Source organism: Parasteatoda tepidariorum, chromosome X1 (assembly GCF_043381705.1).
Source record: "Parasteatoda tepidariorum isolate YZ-2023 chromosome X1, CAS_Ptep_4.0, whole genome shotgun sequence".
Classification (NCBI taxonomy): domain Eukaryota; kingdom Metazoa; phylum Arthropoda; class Arachnida; order Araneae; family Theridiidae; genus Parasteatoda; species Parasteatoda tepidariorum.
The window spans coordinates 62,463,030-62,481,590 of NC_092214.1; the positions used below are offsets into that span (position 1 = coordinate 62,463,030).

At 28.4% G+C, this 18,561-nt stretch overlaps 2 protein-coding genes across 40 annotated transcripts in view; one reads left to right on the top strand and one right to left on the bottom strand.

Moving 5' to 3' along the window:
- LOC107452630 (uncharacterized) overlaps positions 1-18,561 on the bottom strand; it is a 479,485-nt gene that overhangs the window by 154,812 nt on the left and 306,112 nt on the right. The gene's annotated exons all lie outside the window — the stretch shown is intronic.
- Positions 1-18,561, top strand: part of LOC107452604 (Rho GTPase-activating protein 190) — a 125,367-nt gene that overhangs the window by 102,190 nt on the left and 4,616 nt on the right. For 15 of the 38 annotated variants that reach the window (XM_016069116.3, XM_016069119.3, XM_016069122.3 and 12 more), the window contains 7 exons: positions 481-705; positions 1,797-2,036; positions 7,689-7,789; positions 9,974-10,069; positions 14,825-15,065; positions 16,106-16,237; positions 16,317-16,443. In XM_016069116.3, coding sequence (XP_015924602.1) covers positions 481-705; positions 1,797-2,036; positions 7,689-7,789; positions 9,974-10,069; positions 14,825-15,065; positions 16,106-16,237; positions 16,317-16,443 — 1,162 coding nt within the window. The remainder of the gene's footprint in view (positions 1-480; positions 706-1,796; positions 2,037-7,688; positions 7,790-9,973; positions 10,070-14,824; positions 15,066-16,105; positions 16,238-16,316; positions 16,444-18,561) is intronic. The other 23 variants (XM_016069124.3, XM_016069125.3, XM_016069127.3 and 20 more) reach the window with 2 other exon arrangements.

The window sequence follows — 18,561 nt, forward strand, 5'->3', positions numbered from 1 at the left end:
GTAAAACATCTTAACTAATTTGAGAACAATGTTCTTACATATAATGATATCTCTTTAAAATCCACACTAAGAACAAAAGCTATTTTTAAATTATTAACCTTAATTTATTATGTTGGTTGCATAAGTACTAAAATTATGATAAGTCTTTTTCAAATTACACATCATTCAAAGACCAGCTTTTGCTTTTTTTGTGCCATAAGCTGTTATCAAAAATGTATTTTTTGTGCCTATATTTCTCCTGCTACTTCTATTGTATGCTTATTTCAAAATATTCATAATCATATTGTAAGCAAAATTAAATAATCTGTAGTCATTTGTTTTTATCTGGAATTTATTTTTAGAAAAAAACTATTGATTTAGAAAAAGTTATTAAAATAGTCAACATCTGTAATGTGCTCTAAAAAAGCTTTTGTTCTTTCTTGCTTTGGTGTTTAGATGCACATAATTTTAAAAGCTGATGCTTATATTCCTTACTGTTAGGCTCTGATTCTGAAAGTGAATGGAGTTCATTGGAACGCAGGCAAAGGGAGGTTTACTCTAAAGCAAATCGCAAACCTACCCCTCACAAGAAAACCCGTAAAAAGCGTGGCATACCTGTTGCTCCTCCTCGGATCCCTTCATTCGAAGGGCCACCACCTCCACTCCCACCATTTCCTGGGGGTCAGAGGATTGTAACTGCTCAATCTCTTGATCCACTTGACAAAGGTATTTTCATGTCCCCAACCCCACAATTTTAATAGACTGCAGCATGATATTTTTTGAAAATATTTGCACATTGCATGTCACAGAAGTGCAGTTACTCAATCATACATATTAGCTTCTTTTTTTTAAAAATTAGTTATCTGCTATTTTCTTCTCTCTCTCTCAAATAATTTTTCAGCACTCTTTTTACTAGTTGTAAATATTAACGAAAGATAATTGCATACTCTAACATTTTTTTTATCTCTCTATATATATGTATATATTTTTATTCTCACTGTGCATGAAATTCAATATTGTTTTCCTGTGCCCTTTTGTTTTTGTTGACTGTTAAAAACTGTTTATTTGTTTTGTTTTTAACTTTATTTTATTAATTAGGAAAAATTCTTTAAATTGCACAATTAAGTTTATTTGTTTTTTACTTACATACAGGTGGGTTGAAAGATTTATTCTGTTGTGAAATACATTTTGTTTTGTAATACTGTTCTAGTACTGTTTATTTCATTCTTTCAATCAAATCTTTTCTTGTGTCAGAATAAGTATTATATTTTAAATTTATAAGTTCCCTAAAGTGTTACTATAGTTAATATATAATAAATACATATGTGTGTTTTAAGTACATAGTAATCGATAGTTTGACAGATTAAATGTGCAAAAAGTATTGTGCATTAGAAAAATTTACTTTGATCAAACAGTTTCCTTAAGTTTCATTGTTTGCTATGTAATCTTTTGGTTTGATGGAGTATTATTAAGAACTCTAAATACTTTCTTCTTTGACATTAATATATTTTCATGAGCATCTTATTTTTCAACTAATTAATAGAAAGGAAAGCTTGGTTGCATCATCTAACTTCAATATAATTGTGATATTGTTCCTTGAAATTTTATTTTATTTTCGAAGTTGAATTCGGAGCTATTGCAGTACTAAAAATAAATGGTTTTGAAATGCTGTTGCACTTACCTGCTAACCGATACATACTGTTTCAAGTTTTTAGCTTTTTAAGCTCAGTTCTTCGGAAAATATATTTGGCTGAAAGAATTGAATAGGTAATGAATTTAGTTGACTGCTCTGAGATGAGAGTTTGGTATGATTTCAGTTCGTGGAAGTGGAAACAATTCACCTTCTGAAGACAGTGATCTATCTGAAGAAGATGATCCTAGATATAAATCCTCTCATCGCCAGAAATACAAACACAAGCGTTCCTTTCGCTTGCGGCGCAGGAAATTACAAGCTCAACAGCAGCCACAACAAACGGAAAAGTCCCAACCTCCTCCTATAGGAGATTCTCTTCAGTTTTGTGCTCTTACTTCTGATAGTGATCTCTTCTCTCCTTCATGTAAGTTCTCTATTTCTCTTTCTACCTCTTGTACGTGCTTCCCTTCCTTTTGGCTTGCATTTGAAAAGAGAAATAGATTCCCAACCCTCCACTGCAGTATTTCAAAGCAAAGAAGTAGCATGAATATAGTGATCTTAGACTTGCATGCTTTTAATAAATTAATGGATAGCTATGATTTCAGCCTAAAGCTCTCCATACTAATAAATTTAATAAATACTTATTACACCTAATAGTTTTCAGAGATGATACAACCAAATTCCTGTCAATTTTTACAAAAAGCTTTCATTGAACTAATTACTCATTAAAAATTCGACCATGAAACTTTTATTTCACATTATTGGGGTAATATTATACAACTTCTAAGTTTTATAAATGATAAAATTTTATTATGCTGCACTATTCTAAGAACTTTATTTATAAAGAATGTATAAGCTTCTTTCATCCTATGTAGTTAGTGCTTGATTAGTTCATGCTTTTTATATCTTGTTAGCTTCATATATGTGTGTATAATCTTGTTTCCTGGTGTCCCTTTCCAATTATTCAAGCACACAAACGTTATTCTTCTAATGCTTTGGATTTTCATCTGTAATTTTTGGTGATTTCCAGGTACAAAAAAAAATTTCAAAATAACCTCTCTTTTTTTTTTTTTTTTTTTTTTTTTTTTTTTTTCAAATATAGTATACAATTGGTGAAAATATGAACTAATAAATTAATAACATACAAACAATATCTACTCCAAAATAAACTAATACCTAAAATGTTATTGTTTGTGTTTCAATTAAACATTTGTTTGATTTAGTGTCTTTTTTTTGTATATGTTATATCTAAGATTTTTGCACTATATTAAAAGAAGGAAGTACATAAAAATCAAAATATTTTTTGCTATGCTTCTTTTGCAATTATTACTTGTGCTATTATTCTTGTTTGTGCAATTATTACTAAAATCAGGCAGATGTTGTAGTTTTTTTCCTGTTGAATCTGCTAACTTTTTTAAAAAGAGCCTACTCTTTTCCCTCCTTTTAAATCTTAAAGGCAAAGTTGATTATTTCTGAGTATATATAATGAAACTGTTATTGGGCCACAATTTATCATTTTAACAAATCCTTTTTCCTGTTCATGCATGATATTACTAAGTAGGTAGCAAACTTTTTATATTTTTCAATTTGGCTCATCCAGAAAGGTAAATGGATATTTATGAATTATGTAATGTTGAAAATAAAATATAAAGGCAATGGCAGTTTGCTTCCACCTGTTTGCAATAAATTGATTTCTCCATAGTGTTGTGGTTTAATGAATAGCTTATAGCGTGAGGAGATTACTACTAAGGTTATGATAAAACCTTCATTCACTCAATTGAGTTCGTATATAATAAAATAATTTAATTAAAGGGAAAAGGTACAAAAAAGATTATGAATCGCAAATCAGGAGTAGAAATAATTTACCTTTTACTCTGCAGTTATTATGTGTTCCTGCCTATGCAAGGTCATTTGCATTGTGCCTTCTAAAAATGTATTAAACTGCTTATATTTACAATTAAATAAATTACCTGATCTTTATTACAATTAAAATGTATTTATAAGATCAACTCAATAAATTTTCATCAATGTCCCTTAAGCTATGTCAAGTTCACATTGTTATCCTCTCTAAAAATGTCCTCTTTTTTGTTTTCTGTTAAGCTATTGTGTTCCTAAATTTAGAAATTAGTTACCTTATTTCTTCCAATTTTTTATTTCCCCCCCTGATTTTTGTATGTATTAAAAAAATTCCCTCTTTCAGTTTCAGAGTCACGTGTATGAAAAGGTCATTTTCACCCCAAATTTTTTCCTGAGAGTGTGCTTTTTATCCAGCTCTTTAAAATGTCGATAAGAAAAGTTTTTCCATAAAAGTTAAGAATTATAAAACTCTTAGATAAAGGTGGAAAAAACTTTAAAGTATGTTAAGTAAGATATCTATGCAAAAGGAAGCAATTAACGATAATGTTAAGTTGATTTTATGTTTAATTTTTCATGTAATATCCTTGAATTCAGATATAGCATATCGACTGAGTTTTAACAAACATTCCTCCCCCACATCTCTGGTTATACTTAGGTTACTACTGTTAAGTGTCCTTATCAGATTCCTAACATTAAATTGAGTGAAACAGAAACTGAATCAAAAGGACTAATAGCTTAAAAGTTATGAAGGTTTCATCTATAAAAGTACAATTTTTGTACACATTAATGTCTGATATTGCTATCTGTTGAGACATAAACCATTATTTATGTATTTCTTTGTGTTAAAGTTAATAAAATCAAAAGTAAGTAATTGATAATGGTTTTATGTGTGAAAAGATATAGAAATAAATTTATGCTTTTAATGTTTTAAACTCTCAACTGTTGGTCCAGTTAAATTGGTATAGCATAAAAAAAAGTTTGGTTCTACATAAAATTAAAAGATTCTATACTTCTTATCTATATAGTCAGAAGTGTAAATAATATAAGTGCAAAACAGTACTTTCTATTTATAAAAAGTGTAATAAGTTTGAACTATCAATCTTATTGACTTTGTTTCAATCTCATTAGATTTAGCATTAACAAAAAATACATAGCAGATAATACCTCATTTATCTAGGATAGGAGTATCAGAAGCGTAAATAGGTATAACCCAGACATTATAATTTTTTTGTTTATCATATTTATTAAATGTCTTTTAAGCTATTTAAATTTTTAAGCTATATAACTTTTAAGCTATTAGTACTATTTACTTGATTTTGGTTTCATTTAATTCAACAAATAAAGCTATATAGAATACAATACCTCTCTTGTCTATGAAGTATAGTTTAATTTTTTTCGCTTTTGACCTCCCACCCAGGTAATCCGGGATGGAAACTAAAGCTCACTTTGAGGTGAAAATTTCAAGTATCCATATTGGGCCATTGCCACAACTTTTAACAGGGATGAGTTTTTATGCTTTTTGGCGGAATTCTGCTTTTTAAACTGCTTTTCTACCTAGGACTAATTCAGAACTTTCTAGAACTTAATTCAGAATCACGTATCACAATACATATTCACTTGAGTTTAAAATTACACATCACAATTCGTATTCATGCAATTTATAATCACATCGCAATATATTTAAAAATCTCACACTTGGATTCATATTGTATGATTCAAAAATCACTTGCCAAGATTTGTCAATTGCCACTTGCCAAGATTTGTCAAGACAATTAATAAATAAAATCACACTTTGACATTTTTTTATTAAAACTTTAATATTCTATGGATATATGCTCCTTGCTTACACTTTTTTTGTTGCTCATTTTTTAGGAATATTTTCAGTTATTTACAATGTATTTTGCCTATAACATTTTTGAATTTCAATTTTTAGCTTTTTTGGTTTGCTACTAAACTTTTTCCTGTTTCAAACAATGTCCATCTTTACCATGATTGTTACTGTTTAACTACTGAGGAACCAGCTTATTAACTCTGTACTTACTGCAACATATTTTTTAGTTTTGAAACAAAAAGTTTAAAATTTTCTCTTATGTTCTATTGATTAATTCTTTGAATGTTATTTCTAATCCTCTGTATTCTATGAGTGAGATATAAATGTCATTGCCTCATGGGAAGTTAAAGACAAAATGGAGTAGGAGAGACAGGAAGAGAAGGAAGTAGGTGAATGAATAGTGGGGAAACGATGGGGGCTTTGCTTTCCAAGCATTATTCAAGGGAATGTGGAAAAACTGGTATATTACGAGAGTTTAGAGTTGTGCTCTCTTTTTCAGCGAGACAGAGATGGCTTGTTTCCTTCCTGTTTAACAACTTAGAAGACCCCCCCCCCCCAAAAAAAAAAAAATTGGNAAAAAAAATGCATATTGTAACCAAATATTGAAACATTGTAGATTGTTGGACTAACGATACTTAATTAAGTTTTGGGATTCAGAGCGGTGATCCAAAAAATGTTTTTGCTTTTGAAGTGCTGCATTTCTTCATTTTTACTCCTAAACTATTATTCTGCCTCTGCAAGAAATAACTATCTTTCTTCTTATATCCCTGGTAAACAGTCTCTCATGTTCTATGTTTCGAGGTGTATCACACCCAAGAAAAACTTTCCATAATAATGATGTTAGTGAAAATAATACTGTCTTTATTTCTAAGATCAATATAAATAAGTTGTCATATTTACTAAAAATGATTTTTTTTTCTTCATATTTATGTATATATTCTAACAAAGTAAAACTGATCTTTTTTTTTTTATTTTTTCTGTTTTGTTACAAAATTTCTATAACATTTTTTGAGACAAAATGTTTAAATATTATAACTCATTTGAAAATAAAAATATCACAGGAATTTTTTCACTCGTAAATCTGCCCGCTGAAATAGTGGGTGCCGTATTATATATTTTTTGAAAACGTAAAAGCTATTAAAATTCATGTATTATTTTAAAACAACTGATGAAGATGTGAATTGTAACATATGTAGATAAAGAAAATGTAATAAAAAAATCGCCCCGTATTTCAGGACCGGAAAGTTTAAAAACTGAGCCATATGTGGAGGGTTAATATTTATATGTAGTTTCAACAGTTAGTTTCGTTATTAATTTTATAATTAATTTCCGATTTAAAATTAACTAAACTGGTGGGTCTATAAAATAAATAATACAGATATTTTTATTGAGTTTGATTAATCTTTTATTTTTTGAGAAAAAAAAATTGTGCTTTGCTAAAAAGAAAGTTGAGATATATTTATTGAAATATCGAAAAAGGAATACGTTAAAACTCAAGTTAAGTGATCTTCCTTCCCGTTACCCTGTGAGTTGCCTAGCCATATTTTCAATTTTTTTTTACCTTATTCAGGAAATTAATTATTTCTAGAAAGTATTTCCTATCGCGTATTATAGTAAAACATTAGTAAATGGTCTTACATTCTCCCTGTCTGACACATATTTGGATATTTTATATTTTAATTTCATTCTCTGATTGGTCAAATGTAATTAAAGCTAGCTGATTTTAATGCAATTAAAATTTCAGTGTCTGATTTCAAAATGCCATGTTATGTCAAAGTGTCTGTTGAGAATTCTGCAATCCGATAAAACCCACTTTCCGTTCAGAGTAACTTAATAGCAAAATCAGTTCTGTATCCCTGGTAATAAGCCCCATGGTTTTATTAAATATTTCTAAGGGTAAATGCATATCGGTATTTATCATACAGTAATACTTTAAACTATATAATGAAGGCAAAATGTAATTGATTTACTTCATCATTTAGACCAAATTTATGTGCAAGACAAGACATAAATTATCCTTTCTATTAATACTATCACAAAATATGTTTTTGATGTTTGCTTAAGTTGTAAAATAAATTGCTATATTAAGCATGTGTTATGTAACTCATTTTATTTATAACTAGATTTTGTTTATTTTTTCCTTATTTGTAATTTGTCTGAGTATTTTGAGTTAAAATATAAAGTAATGCTTGATGTGCAAAAACGTTTGTTTTTTTTTAATATTAGCTGTGTTTTTTCGCTTGTATGTAGTTCTTATTTTCAATTGAATAACTGAGAAAATAAGTTTATATTTTTGTGTTAAATTATATGTACACAATATGTTAAAATTGTTTTCTTTTGTTTTGCATTTTCCTGTTTCTCAAATTTATCTCTATTTGATATTTTTAGCAAAATTGAAAATTGAGCAGTCAATTCCTTCTGTTCCTCCACAAGAAGATGACTCCAGTTATGAGATAGCATCCCCTAGAGATGGTTCCACTAATGCTCGAGTTAGTATTAATTATTATTATTTCTTTAAATTTGGTATGTAATTGATACTTCTGATTATTCAGTTTGTAGACTATTTGTGTTTTGAAGTGCTGCTACTACCCACTTGCTACAGTGTTCTTTTACTCACAATTTATTACTATTTTTATACTTATTTTTTCTTGGCTTCATTGCTGTATCAAAATTGTATAGTTTTTTTCTCCCTGAGTCTTAGTCTATAAACAGACTACACTTTACAGCAGCTTGGCAGCAAATGGTTGATAAATATCAAAGCATATTTATTTCCCACTGACTTTGACTCTTAAACTGAGGATTGAAAAATTTCTTATTTTTATAACCATTAGACATTTAGAATATTTTCTCCACTAACATAAATGAGAGAAACAACGAATATATATGTACGTACATAGGTATATTTTATCGACTTACGAATTTGTTTTCCATGAACTTTTTTTCTTTCTAATCCTCTTTTTCCCATGATATATGTAATAATATTTTTTCTGTTGATTTTTATCACATTAAATGAAACACAGGAAAAGTTTTTTTCACAAAACATATATCTATAGTGTTTATTGTCACTTTCTCAGAAGTACTGAAAATTCTCAAAACTTAACAATTCCCCAAAACAGAGGTTTTTTTTTTTTTTTTAAATTTTCTCCAAATTTTAGTTTTTTTTTTCCTTCAAAAATTACAATAACTTATGTTCATAATATTTTCAGAAAGTAAAGTTTGCTAATTATTAAAAATTTTTGGGAATTTTTTTGGTGAAAAAAAATTTGTTTATACACAATTTTTGAATAAACTAGCATATATGTTAAAAATAACAGAATGCAAAATATATTGAAACAGTAATAAATCATTAAACTAAATTTATTGTTCCACTCATAAACTTAAGACACTCAAATAAAAAAATAAACGAATTTAACTAATAAAATTATTTGTGTTATATTTAACATAACTGAAAATATTCTTTTTACAGAGTAAGTTGTTATAAATCAAGGCTACAAGTGCAAACGCATAGAAAATCTAGATTATGTAATCCAATGGCTTCTGTTGCTTCATATCCTATATTTCTGAATGAAAAAAATTCTACATTTTTTCTCTTGCTACTAGGGCTACTTTTGCTGACTTATTTTATCTGTTCTTCAGTTGTAATCATGAAATAAAGTGCTCTGTTTCCTGTCAATAATTAACTTCAATTTTTCTTTTCACTTTTTTTAATAATTACAATAAACAGTCAGTAATATATTGCACTTTACATTGTTTGATTAGTAAAATAGAAATATTCAATTAAACATTCTATTTTTGCATCATATTGTCTTGTCAATATTTCCATTTTAGTACCTGACAATGTATAAAAACAACAACAATTTGTTATTGTGAAAATTTGTTTATTACTGGCCTAATTACCATGTATTGGTTGAATCATTTACTTTTTTGCTCTAAAAATTGTAATTTAGCATTTAGAAAACTTACCCCTTCTTTAACACCTTTCCACTATAAAAGGGGTAAAACTTCTTTTACCCCTTTTATTGTGGAAAGGTTTCTGGCTAAAAAATTTTTGAGTTTGTCTTCATTAACTTAAAAGTTGAAAGCAGTTTTGAGTTACAATTATCTGCTGAAACTGCTGCTCATATGTTGTTTAAAATGAGAAAAGCATGTACATGCTGCTCTAATGTAAAATTAGGCTTCAAAGTGCTTAAGGAAATCAATTTTTCTTGAATGAAATGTGTCTTTTCATTTTTTACTTTGAATCACGAAATTTCTCTGTGTAAAAATTATAACATTCTTTCACTTGTCTTTCGCAAAGTAAGTCTAATTTTTAATTGCATTCTTCCAACAACAAACGAGTTTGCCCATGTTATTACACAGGGCATTGATGTGTCTAATATTCTCAGTTCAATAACTCCCAAAAGATTAAATTTGTTTTTAAAATCCATTCTCTCCCTAAAAGTAAGAACTAAAATGAAGAGTCAGTGTCTTGATAGTTTTTAGAAACATGGATGGTATTTCTACATCTACTATTTTCTTCTTTATCTAATTTTTTTCTAAACTTATGTTATGATAACTATCAGGCTTTTATAAATGTTTTTAGCTAGCATAAATATGCCTTTATTTTTGGGATAAAAGGCTACTTTTATTTATTTTAGAATTGAAAGCTCTAATAACTTATTTTTCTGTTTCAGGGGAAATCAGAAAACGATAAAGCAGGAAAAAAGAAAGAAGAAAGGAAGAAAAATAGAGAAGATGAAAAACAGGAGAAACGTAGAATAAAGGAAGAAGTAAGATTTATCTGTGATATAAAACTTTACTTAAAATGTTATGCTAATTTTTACCTAATTGGCAAAATATTTGCAGTATTTTTTTCTGATTTTTAACATAGCAGTTTTAAATGTCTTAATATTAGGTATGTGATTTATAATTGGATTACATACAGTAGCGTACCTAGACTTAAGTGTGTCCCTCCTGCAAGATTTATGTGTGTTCAATGACTTACCTTCAAAACATTTAAAATTATAATGTCAGGGATGCTACGCCTGCGCCATTTGCGACAAACTGAAACAAAACGGCATAACTGCGCCATTTTGCGACACTCTACTCAGTTACTGCCAAAGCTGCGCCATTCTGAGACAAAACGTCCAAAATTTGACAAACCTGAATTCAGTTTCAAATATTAATCCGTATCGCCGTGAGTCATTGGAGAGCATTTTGCCGTTCACGCCTCCTAAATGCGTCATTTAAATGTCAGAAATTCCGTTTGGCAAATCAGCTATTGGAATGCATATAGAATATGCGTTTCGTGTCTACAATTGGATTATGTACAGCAGTGAGTAGCAATCAGTGTCATATGCACGTGATCTTGTAAGAAAAGAGGGTATTCTTCCATTAAACTATTGGTTATTATCTTGCTTTTTTTTCTTAGGAAACTCTACAGTGCACATAATTATTCAGGGATGAAAGACTTCCGCGAAAAAGCGGAAATATGCTTTTTTCTCCCAATTTTTAAAATTTCCGACCAAGTTCCAGAAACTAAAATTAGTCAGATTACGGCGACTTCCGCTATAGAGTGGAAAGGAGTCTAAGCGTTTCGTTTCGACAGCCGATATTTGATTATTTTTTTTTTTGTTTGGCTGATTTTCGGAATTTTAAATATTAAGAACTGCGCTGGAATGTGCTAAAATCGCGATTTTTAATCAGACGATTTGAATATCCATCATCGATTTTCGTATTTAATTGATTTAAAACTTACGTGTTGTGATTTTTTTTACGCTATTTAAAAATCATACTAGCAATTCCTATTCACTCAATTTAAAAATTCAATATCGCGATCTGTATTCTCGCGAGTTTAAAATCCAACGTCGCGATTCGTATTCACGCATTTTTAAATCCAATATTGCGATTCGTTATCACGCAGTTGTAATATCAGATCTCGTTTTTCGTATTTGTACGCTATTTAAAAATTACTCATTGCGATTCGTATTCACGTGATCTAAAAATTATTCATCGTGATTCTTATTTACGCGATTTAAAAATTCAATATCGCTATTTGTATTTTCGCGTTTTTAAAATCCAACAGCGCTATTCTTATTCACGTGATTTTAAAATTCAAAATCGTGATTCACATTCACGCGATTTTAAAATCCAACCGCACGATTCATATTCACGCGATTTTAAAATCCAATATCGTGATTTGCGTTTTTAAAATCCAGCAGCGCGATTCATATTCACGTGATTTTATAATCCGAAATCGTGATTAATATTCACGCGATTTTAAAATCCAAAATAGTGATACATATTCACGTGATTTTATAATCCAAAATCGTGATTCATATTCACGCGATTTTAAAATCCAATATCGTGATTTGTATTTTCGTGTTTTTAAAATCCAACAAAGCGATTCATATTCACATGATTTTATAATCCAAAATCGCGATTCATATTCACGCGATTTTAAAATCCAGTATCACGATTCTAGAAAGAAGTAGAATTAAGTTTTTTCTTGACATAGTTACTGTAAAGATGTGACATATTTTTCTACAGTTGTTGCATTTAAACAATTACTAAGTGCATTCATAATTACATTTTATGATTGTATATTTAGCTATATAAATTAAAAGAACATAGTCAACTAACTGATCTTGTGAATGCAAGAAAGTGCAATCTACTAGTCAATGCCAATTAACTAAAAAGTTTACTTTTATACTTAATAAAGGATGCAAGTCATTTTAGAAAGAAAAGTATATTTATATGTGTCTTTTTAAATTGTTTATAATAGTTTTTATATATTTCTGTTTTGATATAAAAATGTATATAAGCTAATTTTTGGCTATTAAGTGCTCCCTAAAATTTTTTTGAAAAATTCTTACCTAAAATATTTCAAAATTTCACTGCACCTCCTGAATTCTGTCAAAGAGTGGGGTTTTTTTTGTGTTATTTGCATTTTTTTTAACTCTCATTATTTAATTACTGAATTTCTCTTTTAATTATTGAAATCTGTAGACCTTCCATTGTAACTGAATAGTTATATATTTTGAGATGAAATTTGAGCTCAAAATAAAGTGGGTATTTTCCCTTTTGAATTACCAAAACTAAATAGATATTTCTTTTTAGAAAGGTTACACCATTATATTTTAAAAAATAAGAAAGTTAAAATTTACTTTGTAAAATTCTGGAACAGATACTATTCATTGGCATAAATGATAAATGCAATATATATGAAAACAACAGAGTCCATAAAACAATTTTGTGGACTCTTATAATCAATCATATGCAGGTTTTTTAAAATCCTAGCAATAGTGAATGTATGTATAATTGTAGTACTCCTAGTATGCTATTAATGGTTTTATGGATCCTGAAAATTATCTTTATATTGCTATCAAACTGATTAATAGTCATTTTAGCTGAGATAAACTGAGTCAAAATAATTTTAGCTTAGACAAACTGAGCCAAAAAGAGATTTTAACTGAGACGAAATGCAATTTCTGGTGCGACAATTTGATATTTTGCGAGCAGCACCCCTGTAATGTAAAACAAAACCACTGAGGTGGAGAGATATTTGGGTATGATCAGTAATTTTATTTTAATTTGAGATAATAAAAATTTTAATTGTGATGAAAAAGTAAAATTTAGAGAAAGAACTTAATTAAAACTCCCCTTGGCACCACAGAGGTTGTGGTGATGTTATTTAATGCCACTGACTAAGTAGCATGTATTGGAGTTTATTCCTGATTTCTAAGCCTTCTTATTTTAAAAATGCATTCATTCCCCATACTATTTTATGAAGATACTACTTTTGTATGGCTAAACTGAACACTTTCGGATCAACATTGTAAAATTTGTTTGAAGTTAATGTGTGTTAGGAAAATATCTATTTTATAATAATCTATACAATTTCTCAAGTATTATTTGTTTCAAAATCCTTAAGCATGGTCAAAATTGAAAAGGTGTAATATTCATGCAATGTCTTGTGATACCATAAGGAAAGATCAAACTGCATTTCACAAATCTAAGCTAATTAAATTATTTTGCATTTACATAATTGATATTGGAAGTGAATCAATTAAATACATCAACACTTGATAATGATTATTTAACGAATCAGCATTCAATCTAACTTAGTTTGTGCTAAATCTATACACTGCCTGTCACATAGGTAAAATTATTCAATTAAGTAAATGTCAATAATCTTTTGAAATTTTCTGTGTGTATAATTATATTTGCACATTAACATTTATAATTCAAACTTCTTTGGTTTTATGGAGCTCTGCAAAATCTTAATATCTCTTTTTAATACACTATGTTAGTCTTTAGCATTCAGCTGATGTTATCTACTTTTTAATTTTTAAACTTTATTTTGTAAAAGAGATATTTTGATTTCATTGTTGTATTTTTTTGTCATGATTTAGTTTATGTGGTTATTTCATAGTACTAATAATAATTTCAAAATATCGAGCTGACATAATACTTTTATTACTTGCAAAATTAAGTTTTGCAAAGTTATATATTGCACTACTAAAACTTATCACTCGTGGGCTGCAATAGTGGCACAACTAAAAAAACACACGTTTTAGTCTAAGAACAGGTGTAAATATGAAAATACATTCTTTCAGCAGCAATACTTGTACAACTCATAATTCAACTTGAATTTAATCTTCGTTTAAGCAAACGAAAAAGGAAAGCATTTCTTATGCATTTTGCTTAGCAGTTAAAACTTTAAGTTTTAATTTGATTTTTTGAGTTGTGCCGCTATTGCAGCCCACGAGCGTTATAATGAAATTTAAAAAGTCTCAACAATTGATATTGTATGTTAGGCTAGTGGAGTTGATTCAGCGAAACATAGGTTGTAAGTTAAAGTATTAATAAAAAAAACTACCTTATATTTCAAATATAAGCCTGTCCGTGTTGTATAAGTTAAGGAGTAAGCTTTTTATTTGAAATTTGCCAAAATTCAGAACTCGTATATAAGCAGACTGAAAAAAATAGGGCATGGGAATACAAATGTACCCCCTCTCTTCTCCACAAACATTTCAGCTGTACAGCTCAACCTATTTTTATTCCCTCTCTCTCCTCTTCCATGCTTTTCATTTACCATTAGGGATTGACATTAGCAGCAGTTAAACTTGGCGGAAAACCGAAGTAAAGCATTAAAAAGGACCAAAGAAAAGGCACTGTGTAATAAAAAACCAATTATGCTGTTTTAGGATTCATTCTTAGATTCATTCTTCTCAGCTCATAAAACTGATAGAGTGAAGGATAAAAGTTGTCTTTTTCTATTTTTTTATATTAAGGTCCATTTTCAATTATTATTTTATGTATTTCTATGTTTTGTAATATTTACTGATTATCACTAAAGCTGAACAAAAGAAGAAATTTTTCAAAGTTGGTGGATTTGATTATAATGCCAACTGCACCCCCACCCCATAAAGATTTCAAAAATTCTCTGCTCATATTCGAAAATGTATGGTGATTAAAGCAAAAATTTTAAGCTGCAGACAAGCCCATCCTTTATTTTCATTCTATAAATTTATTTATCATAGGAACGACAAAAACGTTTGACTGAAAAAAAGAAAAAGAAAGGTGCTCAGGGTAAGAGTGGAACTATAAACCAACAAGTTCAAGGTATTGAAGATTTTATGCAGTCTGAAGACAATCCTACGCCCTTATTTGTTGAAAAGTGCATTAAGTTCATTGAAGAAGAAGGTTTAGATTCTGAAGGAATTTATCGAGTTCCTGGAAACAGAGCACATGTAGATCTTTTATTTCAGAAGTTTGATGAAGGTATATATACATTTCTATCCCCATTCTTGTATAAATTTTTAAAAAAATATTGTCTGATATCTCTAATTTGCTATGTTTTTATTCAAAACTCTCTCTTTTCGAATAATAAAGAAAGGAAAAACACAAATCTATTTTTATTTTTGATATATCAGCATAAAAAGAACAAAAACTACTTAGAAAATTGCTAAAAACTTTTTAAATTTACAAGATATTCAAATCTGACTTTTTTTATATGTTACTAAAAACCATTCATTCACAGCAATCACACGAGAAAGAAAAAATTTGTTTTCCTTGTATGCATGCAGTATGAAAAGACTACTTGAATTTGAATGCTTATATCTTGCATAATTTTTAAATGTTTGTTAAAGAGGTTAATTGTTTTGTTAATTAAAAATTGCTCCAAAAATTTTGTTTAATTTTATTGAACATATTTTCAAATATATTAAGGAAACATAAGGGGGGAAAGGTTGTTTATTAAATTGTCCATAAATACATGAATATATAAGCTAGGTTTATGAAATTATATGTATTTTTTGCTTATTAATACCAAAGTAAAAGTATGGGAAATCGCATAACCTAAATACCTCTGAAGATATAAAATAAATCTTTCCCTATTTAAGCAATATTCTAAGTATTTCTTGAAAAATTACGGAAAACATCAAATACTGAAAGTGCCTCTTCAATTATTATAGGGTGGTGTAGAAAGGTAGCCATGGATCAAAACATAAGATGTTTGAAAAATAAGTAAATAAGAAACAATAATAAATGCCAATTTTTATAGAATAGCATTTATTTCTTGGTATTTGAGTGTTTGATGTATAAAAATAAGCGTCACAGTCTTCCTTTTTCATGAATGAAAAAAAGTTTTCTCTTCTCTTTCTTTCAATTGATGTGAAGAATTAGCATCACAGATATTAGAATAAATATTATCCGAATTCTGAATCCAAATTATAGTTTATCCAAAATTCTTGGGTTTTTATATTCTATCTTTAACCTATTTTTATAAATGCATTTGTTTCATCATCCTTTCAATTTCTTAGATCCTTCTGTTTCCATAAGAGAACTTGATATTCCTGTGAATGCAGTTGCCACTGCCCTGAAAGATTTTTTCTCCAAACGGCTGCCTCCTTTAATTCCACCATGCTTAATGAATGAATTGACTGAAATATCTGGTAACTAAAGAAAATTATTTATTTATGTTGCTATTTCTTTATTAATATTGCTATTGCTTAATCTACTATATTTTTATAGGTGCTTCATACTCTTCTTCTGGAATTCAGGATAAAAGTTGTCGACTTTTTACTTTAAGGGACCTTCTAAAAAAACTCCCATCCTGTAATTTTGAAGTTTTAAAATTTGTTTTTCAACACTTTGTGAAGTAAGTATACTTTAAAAAGTATGTATAAATGAATAGTTATGTATAAAATTCAGTAAGGATTTAGTAAATTCCATTGTCTGTGTATTATATATTTAATACTTCTGGTGGTAAAAGTGCATTTAAAGGTGTTTCACTAAATTTAAATATTTTTAAATACATTTAAAAAATCAATTAAAATTAAAAGTAAAATGTGCTTCTATTATGTTACTACCACTATAGTGATTAGTTACAGCATCAAAGTTTTTCCTTTATCAATAATTTGTTTTTAAAGATTAATGCATTAAAACAAACTCTAAGCTACAGTTACTTATTCTTTGGCACCATAACCTATAAAAAAATTTAGGGCCCCCTCACAACTCCAATTTATTTGACCCTTAGCTTTCATTTTATAATTAGTAAGATCTCCTTCAACTTAATCTAGCCATCATTTCTTTTACTTTTCAACACTTTTCCTTCCTGCTATTTTCTCCAAGACCTTTTCTCACCTCTCGTTTTCCCATATATATAATTCAGGTTAAACAGTCCCAACACAAATGCTATTCTTAAAATGTTACTAAAACCCATTGATATCGCTTTTGAAACTAACATATTCCCCTCGTCTATCATTCGTAAACTACCGACTTTAAAAAAATAGTACGTTGCTCTAAGAAAGAAAGAAAAAACAGTAACTTTTAATTTGAATCATGAACAAAAAAAAAAAAAATTNATTAATAGGAATCATGAAAAAAAAAAAAAAAAAAAATTAGGACAATTTGGTGAAAATGTAGAAACTTGAAGTCGGTTCATTTATAATTATATTTGTAATTTCATTTATAATTATATTTGTAATTTCATTTATAATTATATCAAATATAATTAACATTTATATTTGATTCATAATATTTTTCTAAAATATACCTACCATGCCAAATGGAGTGCATATATGTGTACTTATAAAGTACTTGCTATATTTATACAGGTACTTAAATAAATATAAGAAAAAAATGTTTTTTTTGTCATTTATTTTAATACAATAAAGCTTTAAGGATAACTATATGCAGTAAAACCTCACTACAACGATATTTTTGGGACCAAATAAATCTATTGTTGTGGAGGGAAATATTGTTATATCGAGGGCCTACATATTTTGGGGGCACAATATAACTTTTTTTTTTCAATTTTAATGTTATATATGTATTAACTATAAATGTATATATTAATTTACAGATAGGTTAATTATGTTTAAATATTAAAAACAATTGAAATAAAATAAGATCACAAACAAAACTGAAAATCGCTTTTATTGAAAATAATTCGATATTTTTGCTAGTTTATTCATTCTTCTGACTGTTAAGTCAACCAACAAAGTATGCATTTAGTTCAAAGTACGAAAATGATTTTCATTTGTGAATGGTGCTCCACCCTCCCCCTATGGAAAAAATTCTCTTTCAGGTGTTAATGTGATGCTTGTGGTAAATCTGAGTCATGATCAGTTATTAACATGAAGGAAATGAAATCATTGTAGGAATGTTACATTTGTGATTTCTTAAGAGATAAGGGAGCAATTCTAAGAATGGAAAGTCTTGGGGTGGTCAACAGTGAATCTTTTCTGGTCAGAAAAAAAGGGAAAAAGTTGATAAATGAGATTTTTTACATTTGAGAACCATTAATAAATGGAGAAAATACGGTACAAAATTTGGAAAAAAAATCTTTTTACAGAGGTTTATTGCTTAAGAGAATATCGTAATATTGAGAGAAGAATAACATTAATTCATATGAAAGTTCGTCGGGACCAAGAAACATTATTGTAATAGAGGGAGTTATTGTTATATCGGATATCGTAGTAGCGAGAGTTCACTGTATATATATATGGGTGATTCTCACGAAGCATGACAATTCCGACCAAAAAAATTTTTATACTTCTTTAGCTACGCTTATTAATATCTTATAGACAGCATTGTAGTTTATTGACATTTGCTCGGGAAAAAAAATGGAAATTCGCCAAATCTTGAATGCCAGGAAAATGACATATTACCTTAGAAGTTTAAAAAACAGTCGTTTTAAGTTAATAGTAGGTAACTCAACTTAAGCCTTTATGTTAGATGGACCATAAATTCTGTGATATATAATAATTAGGAA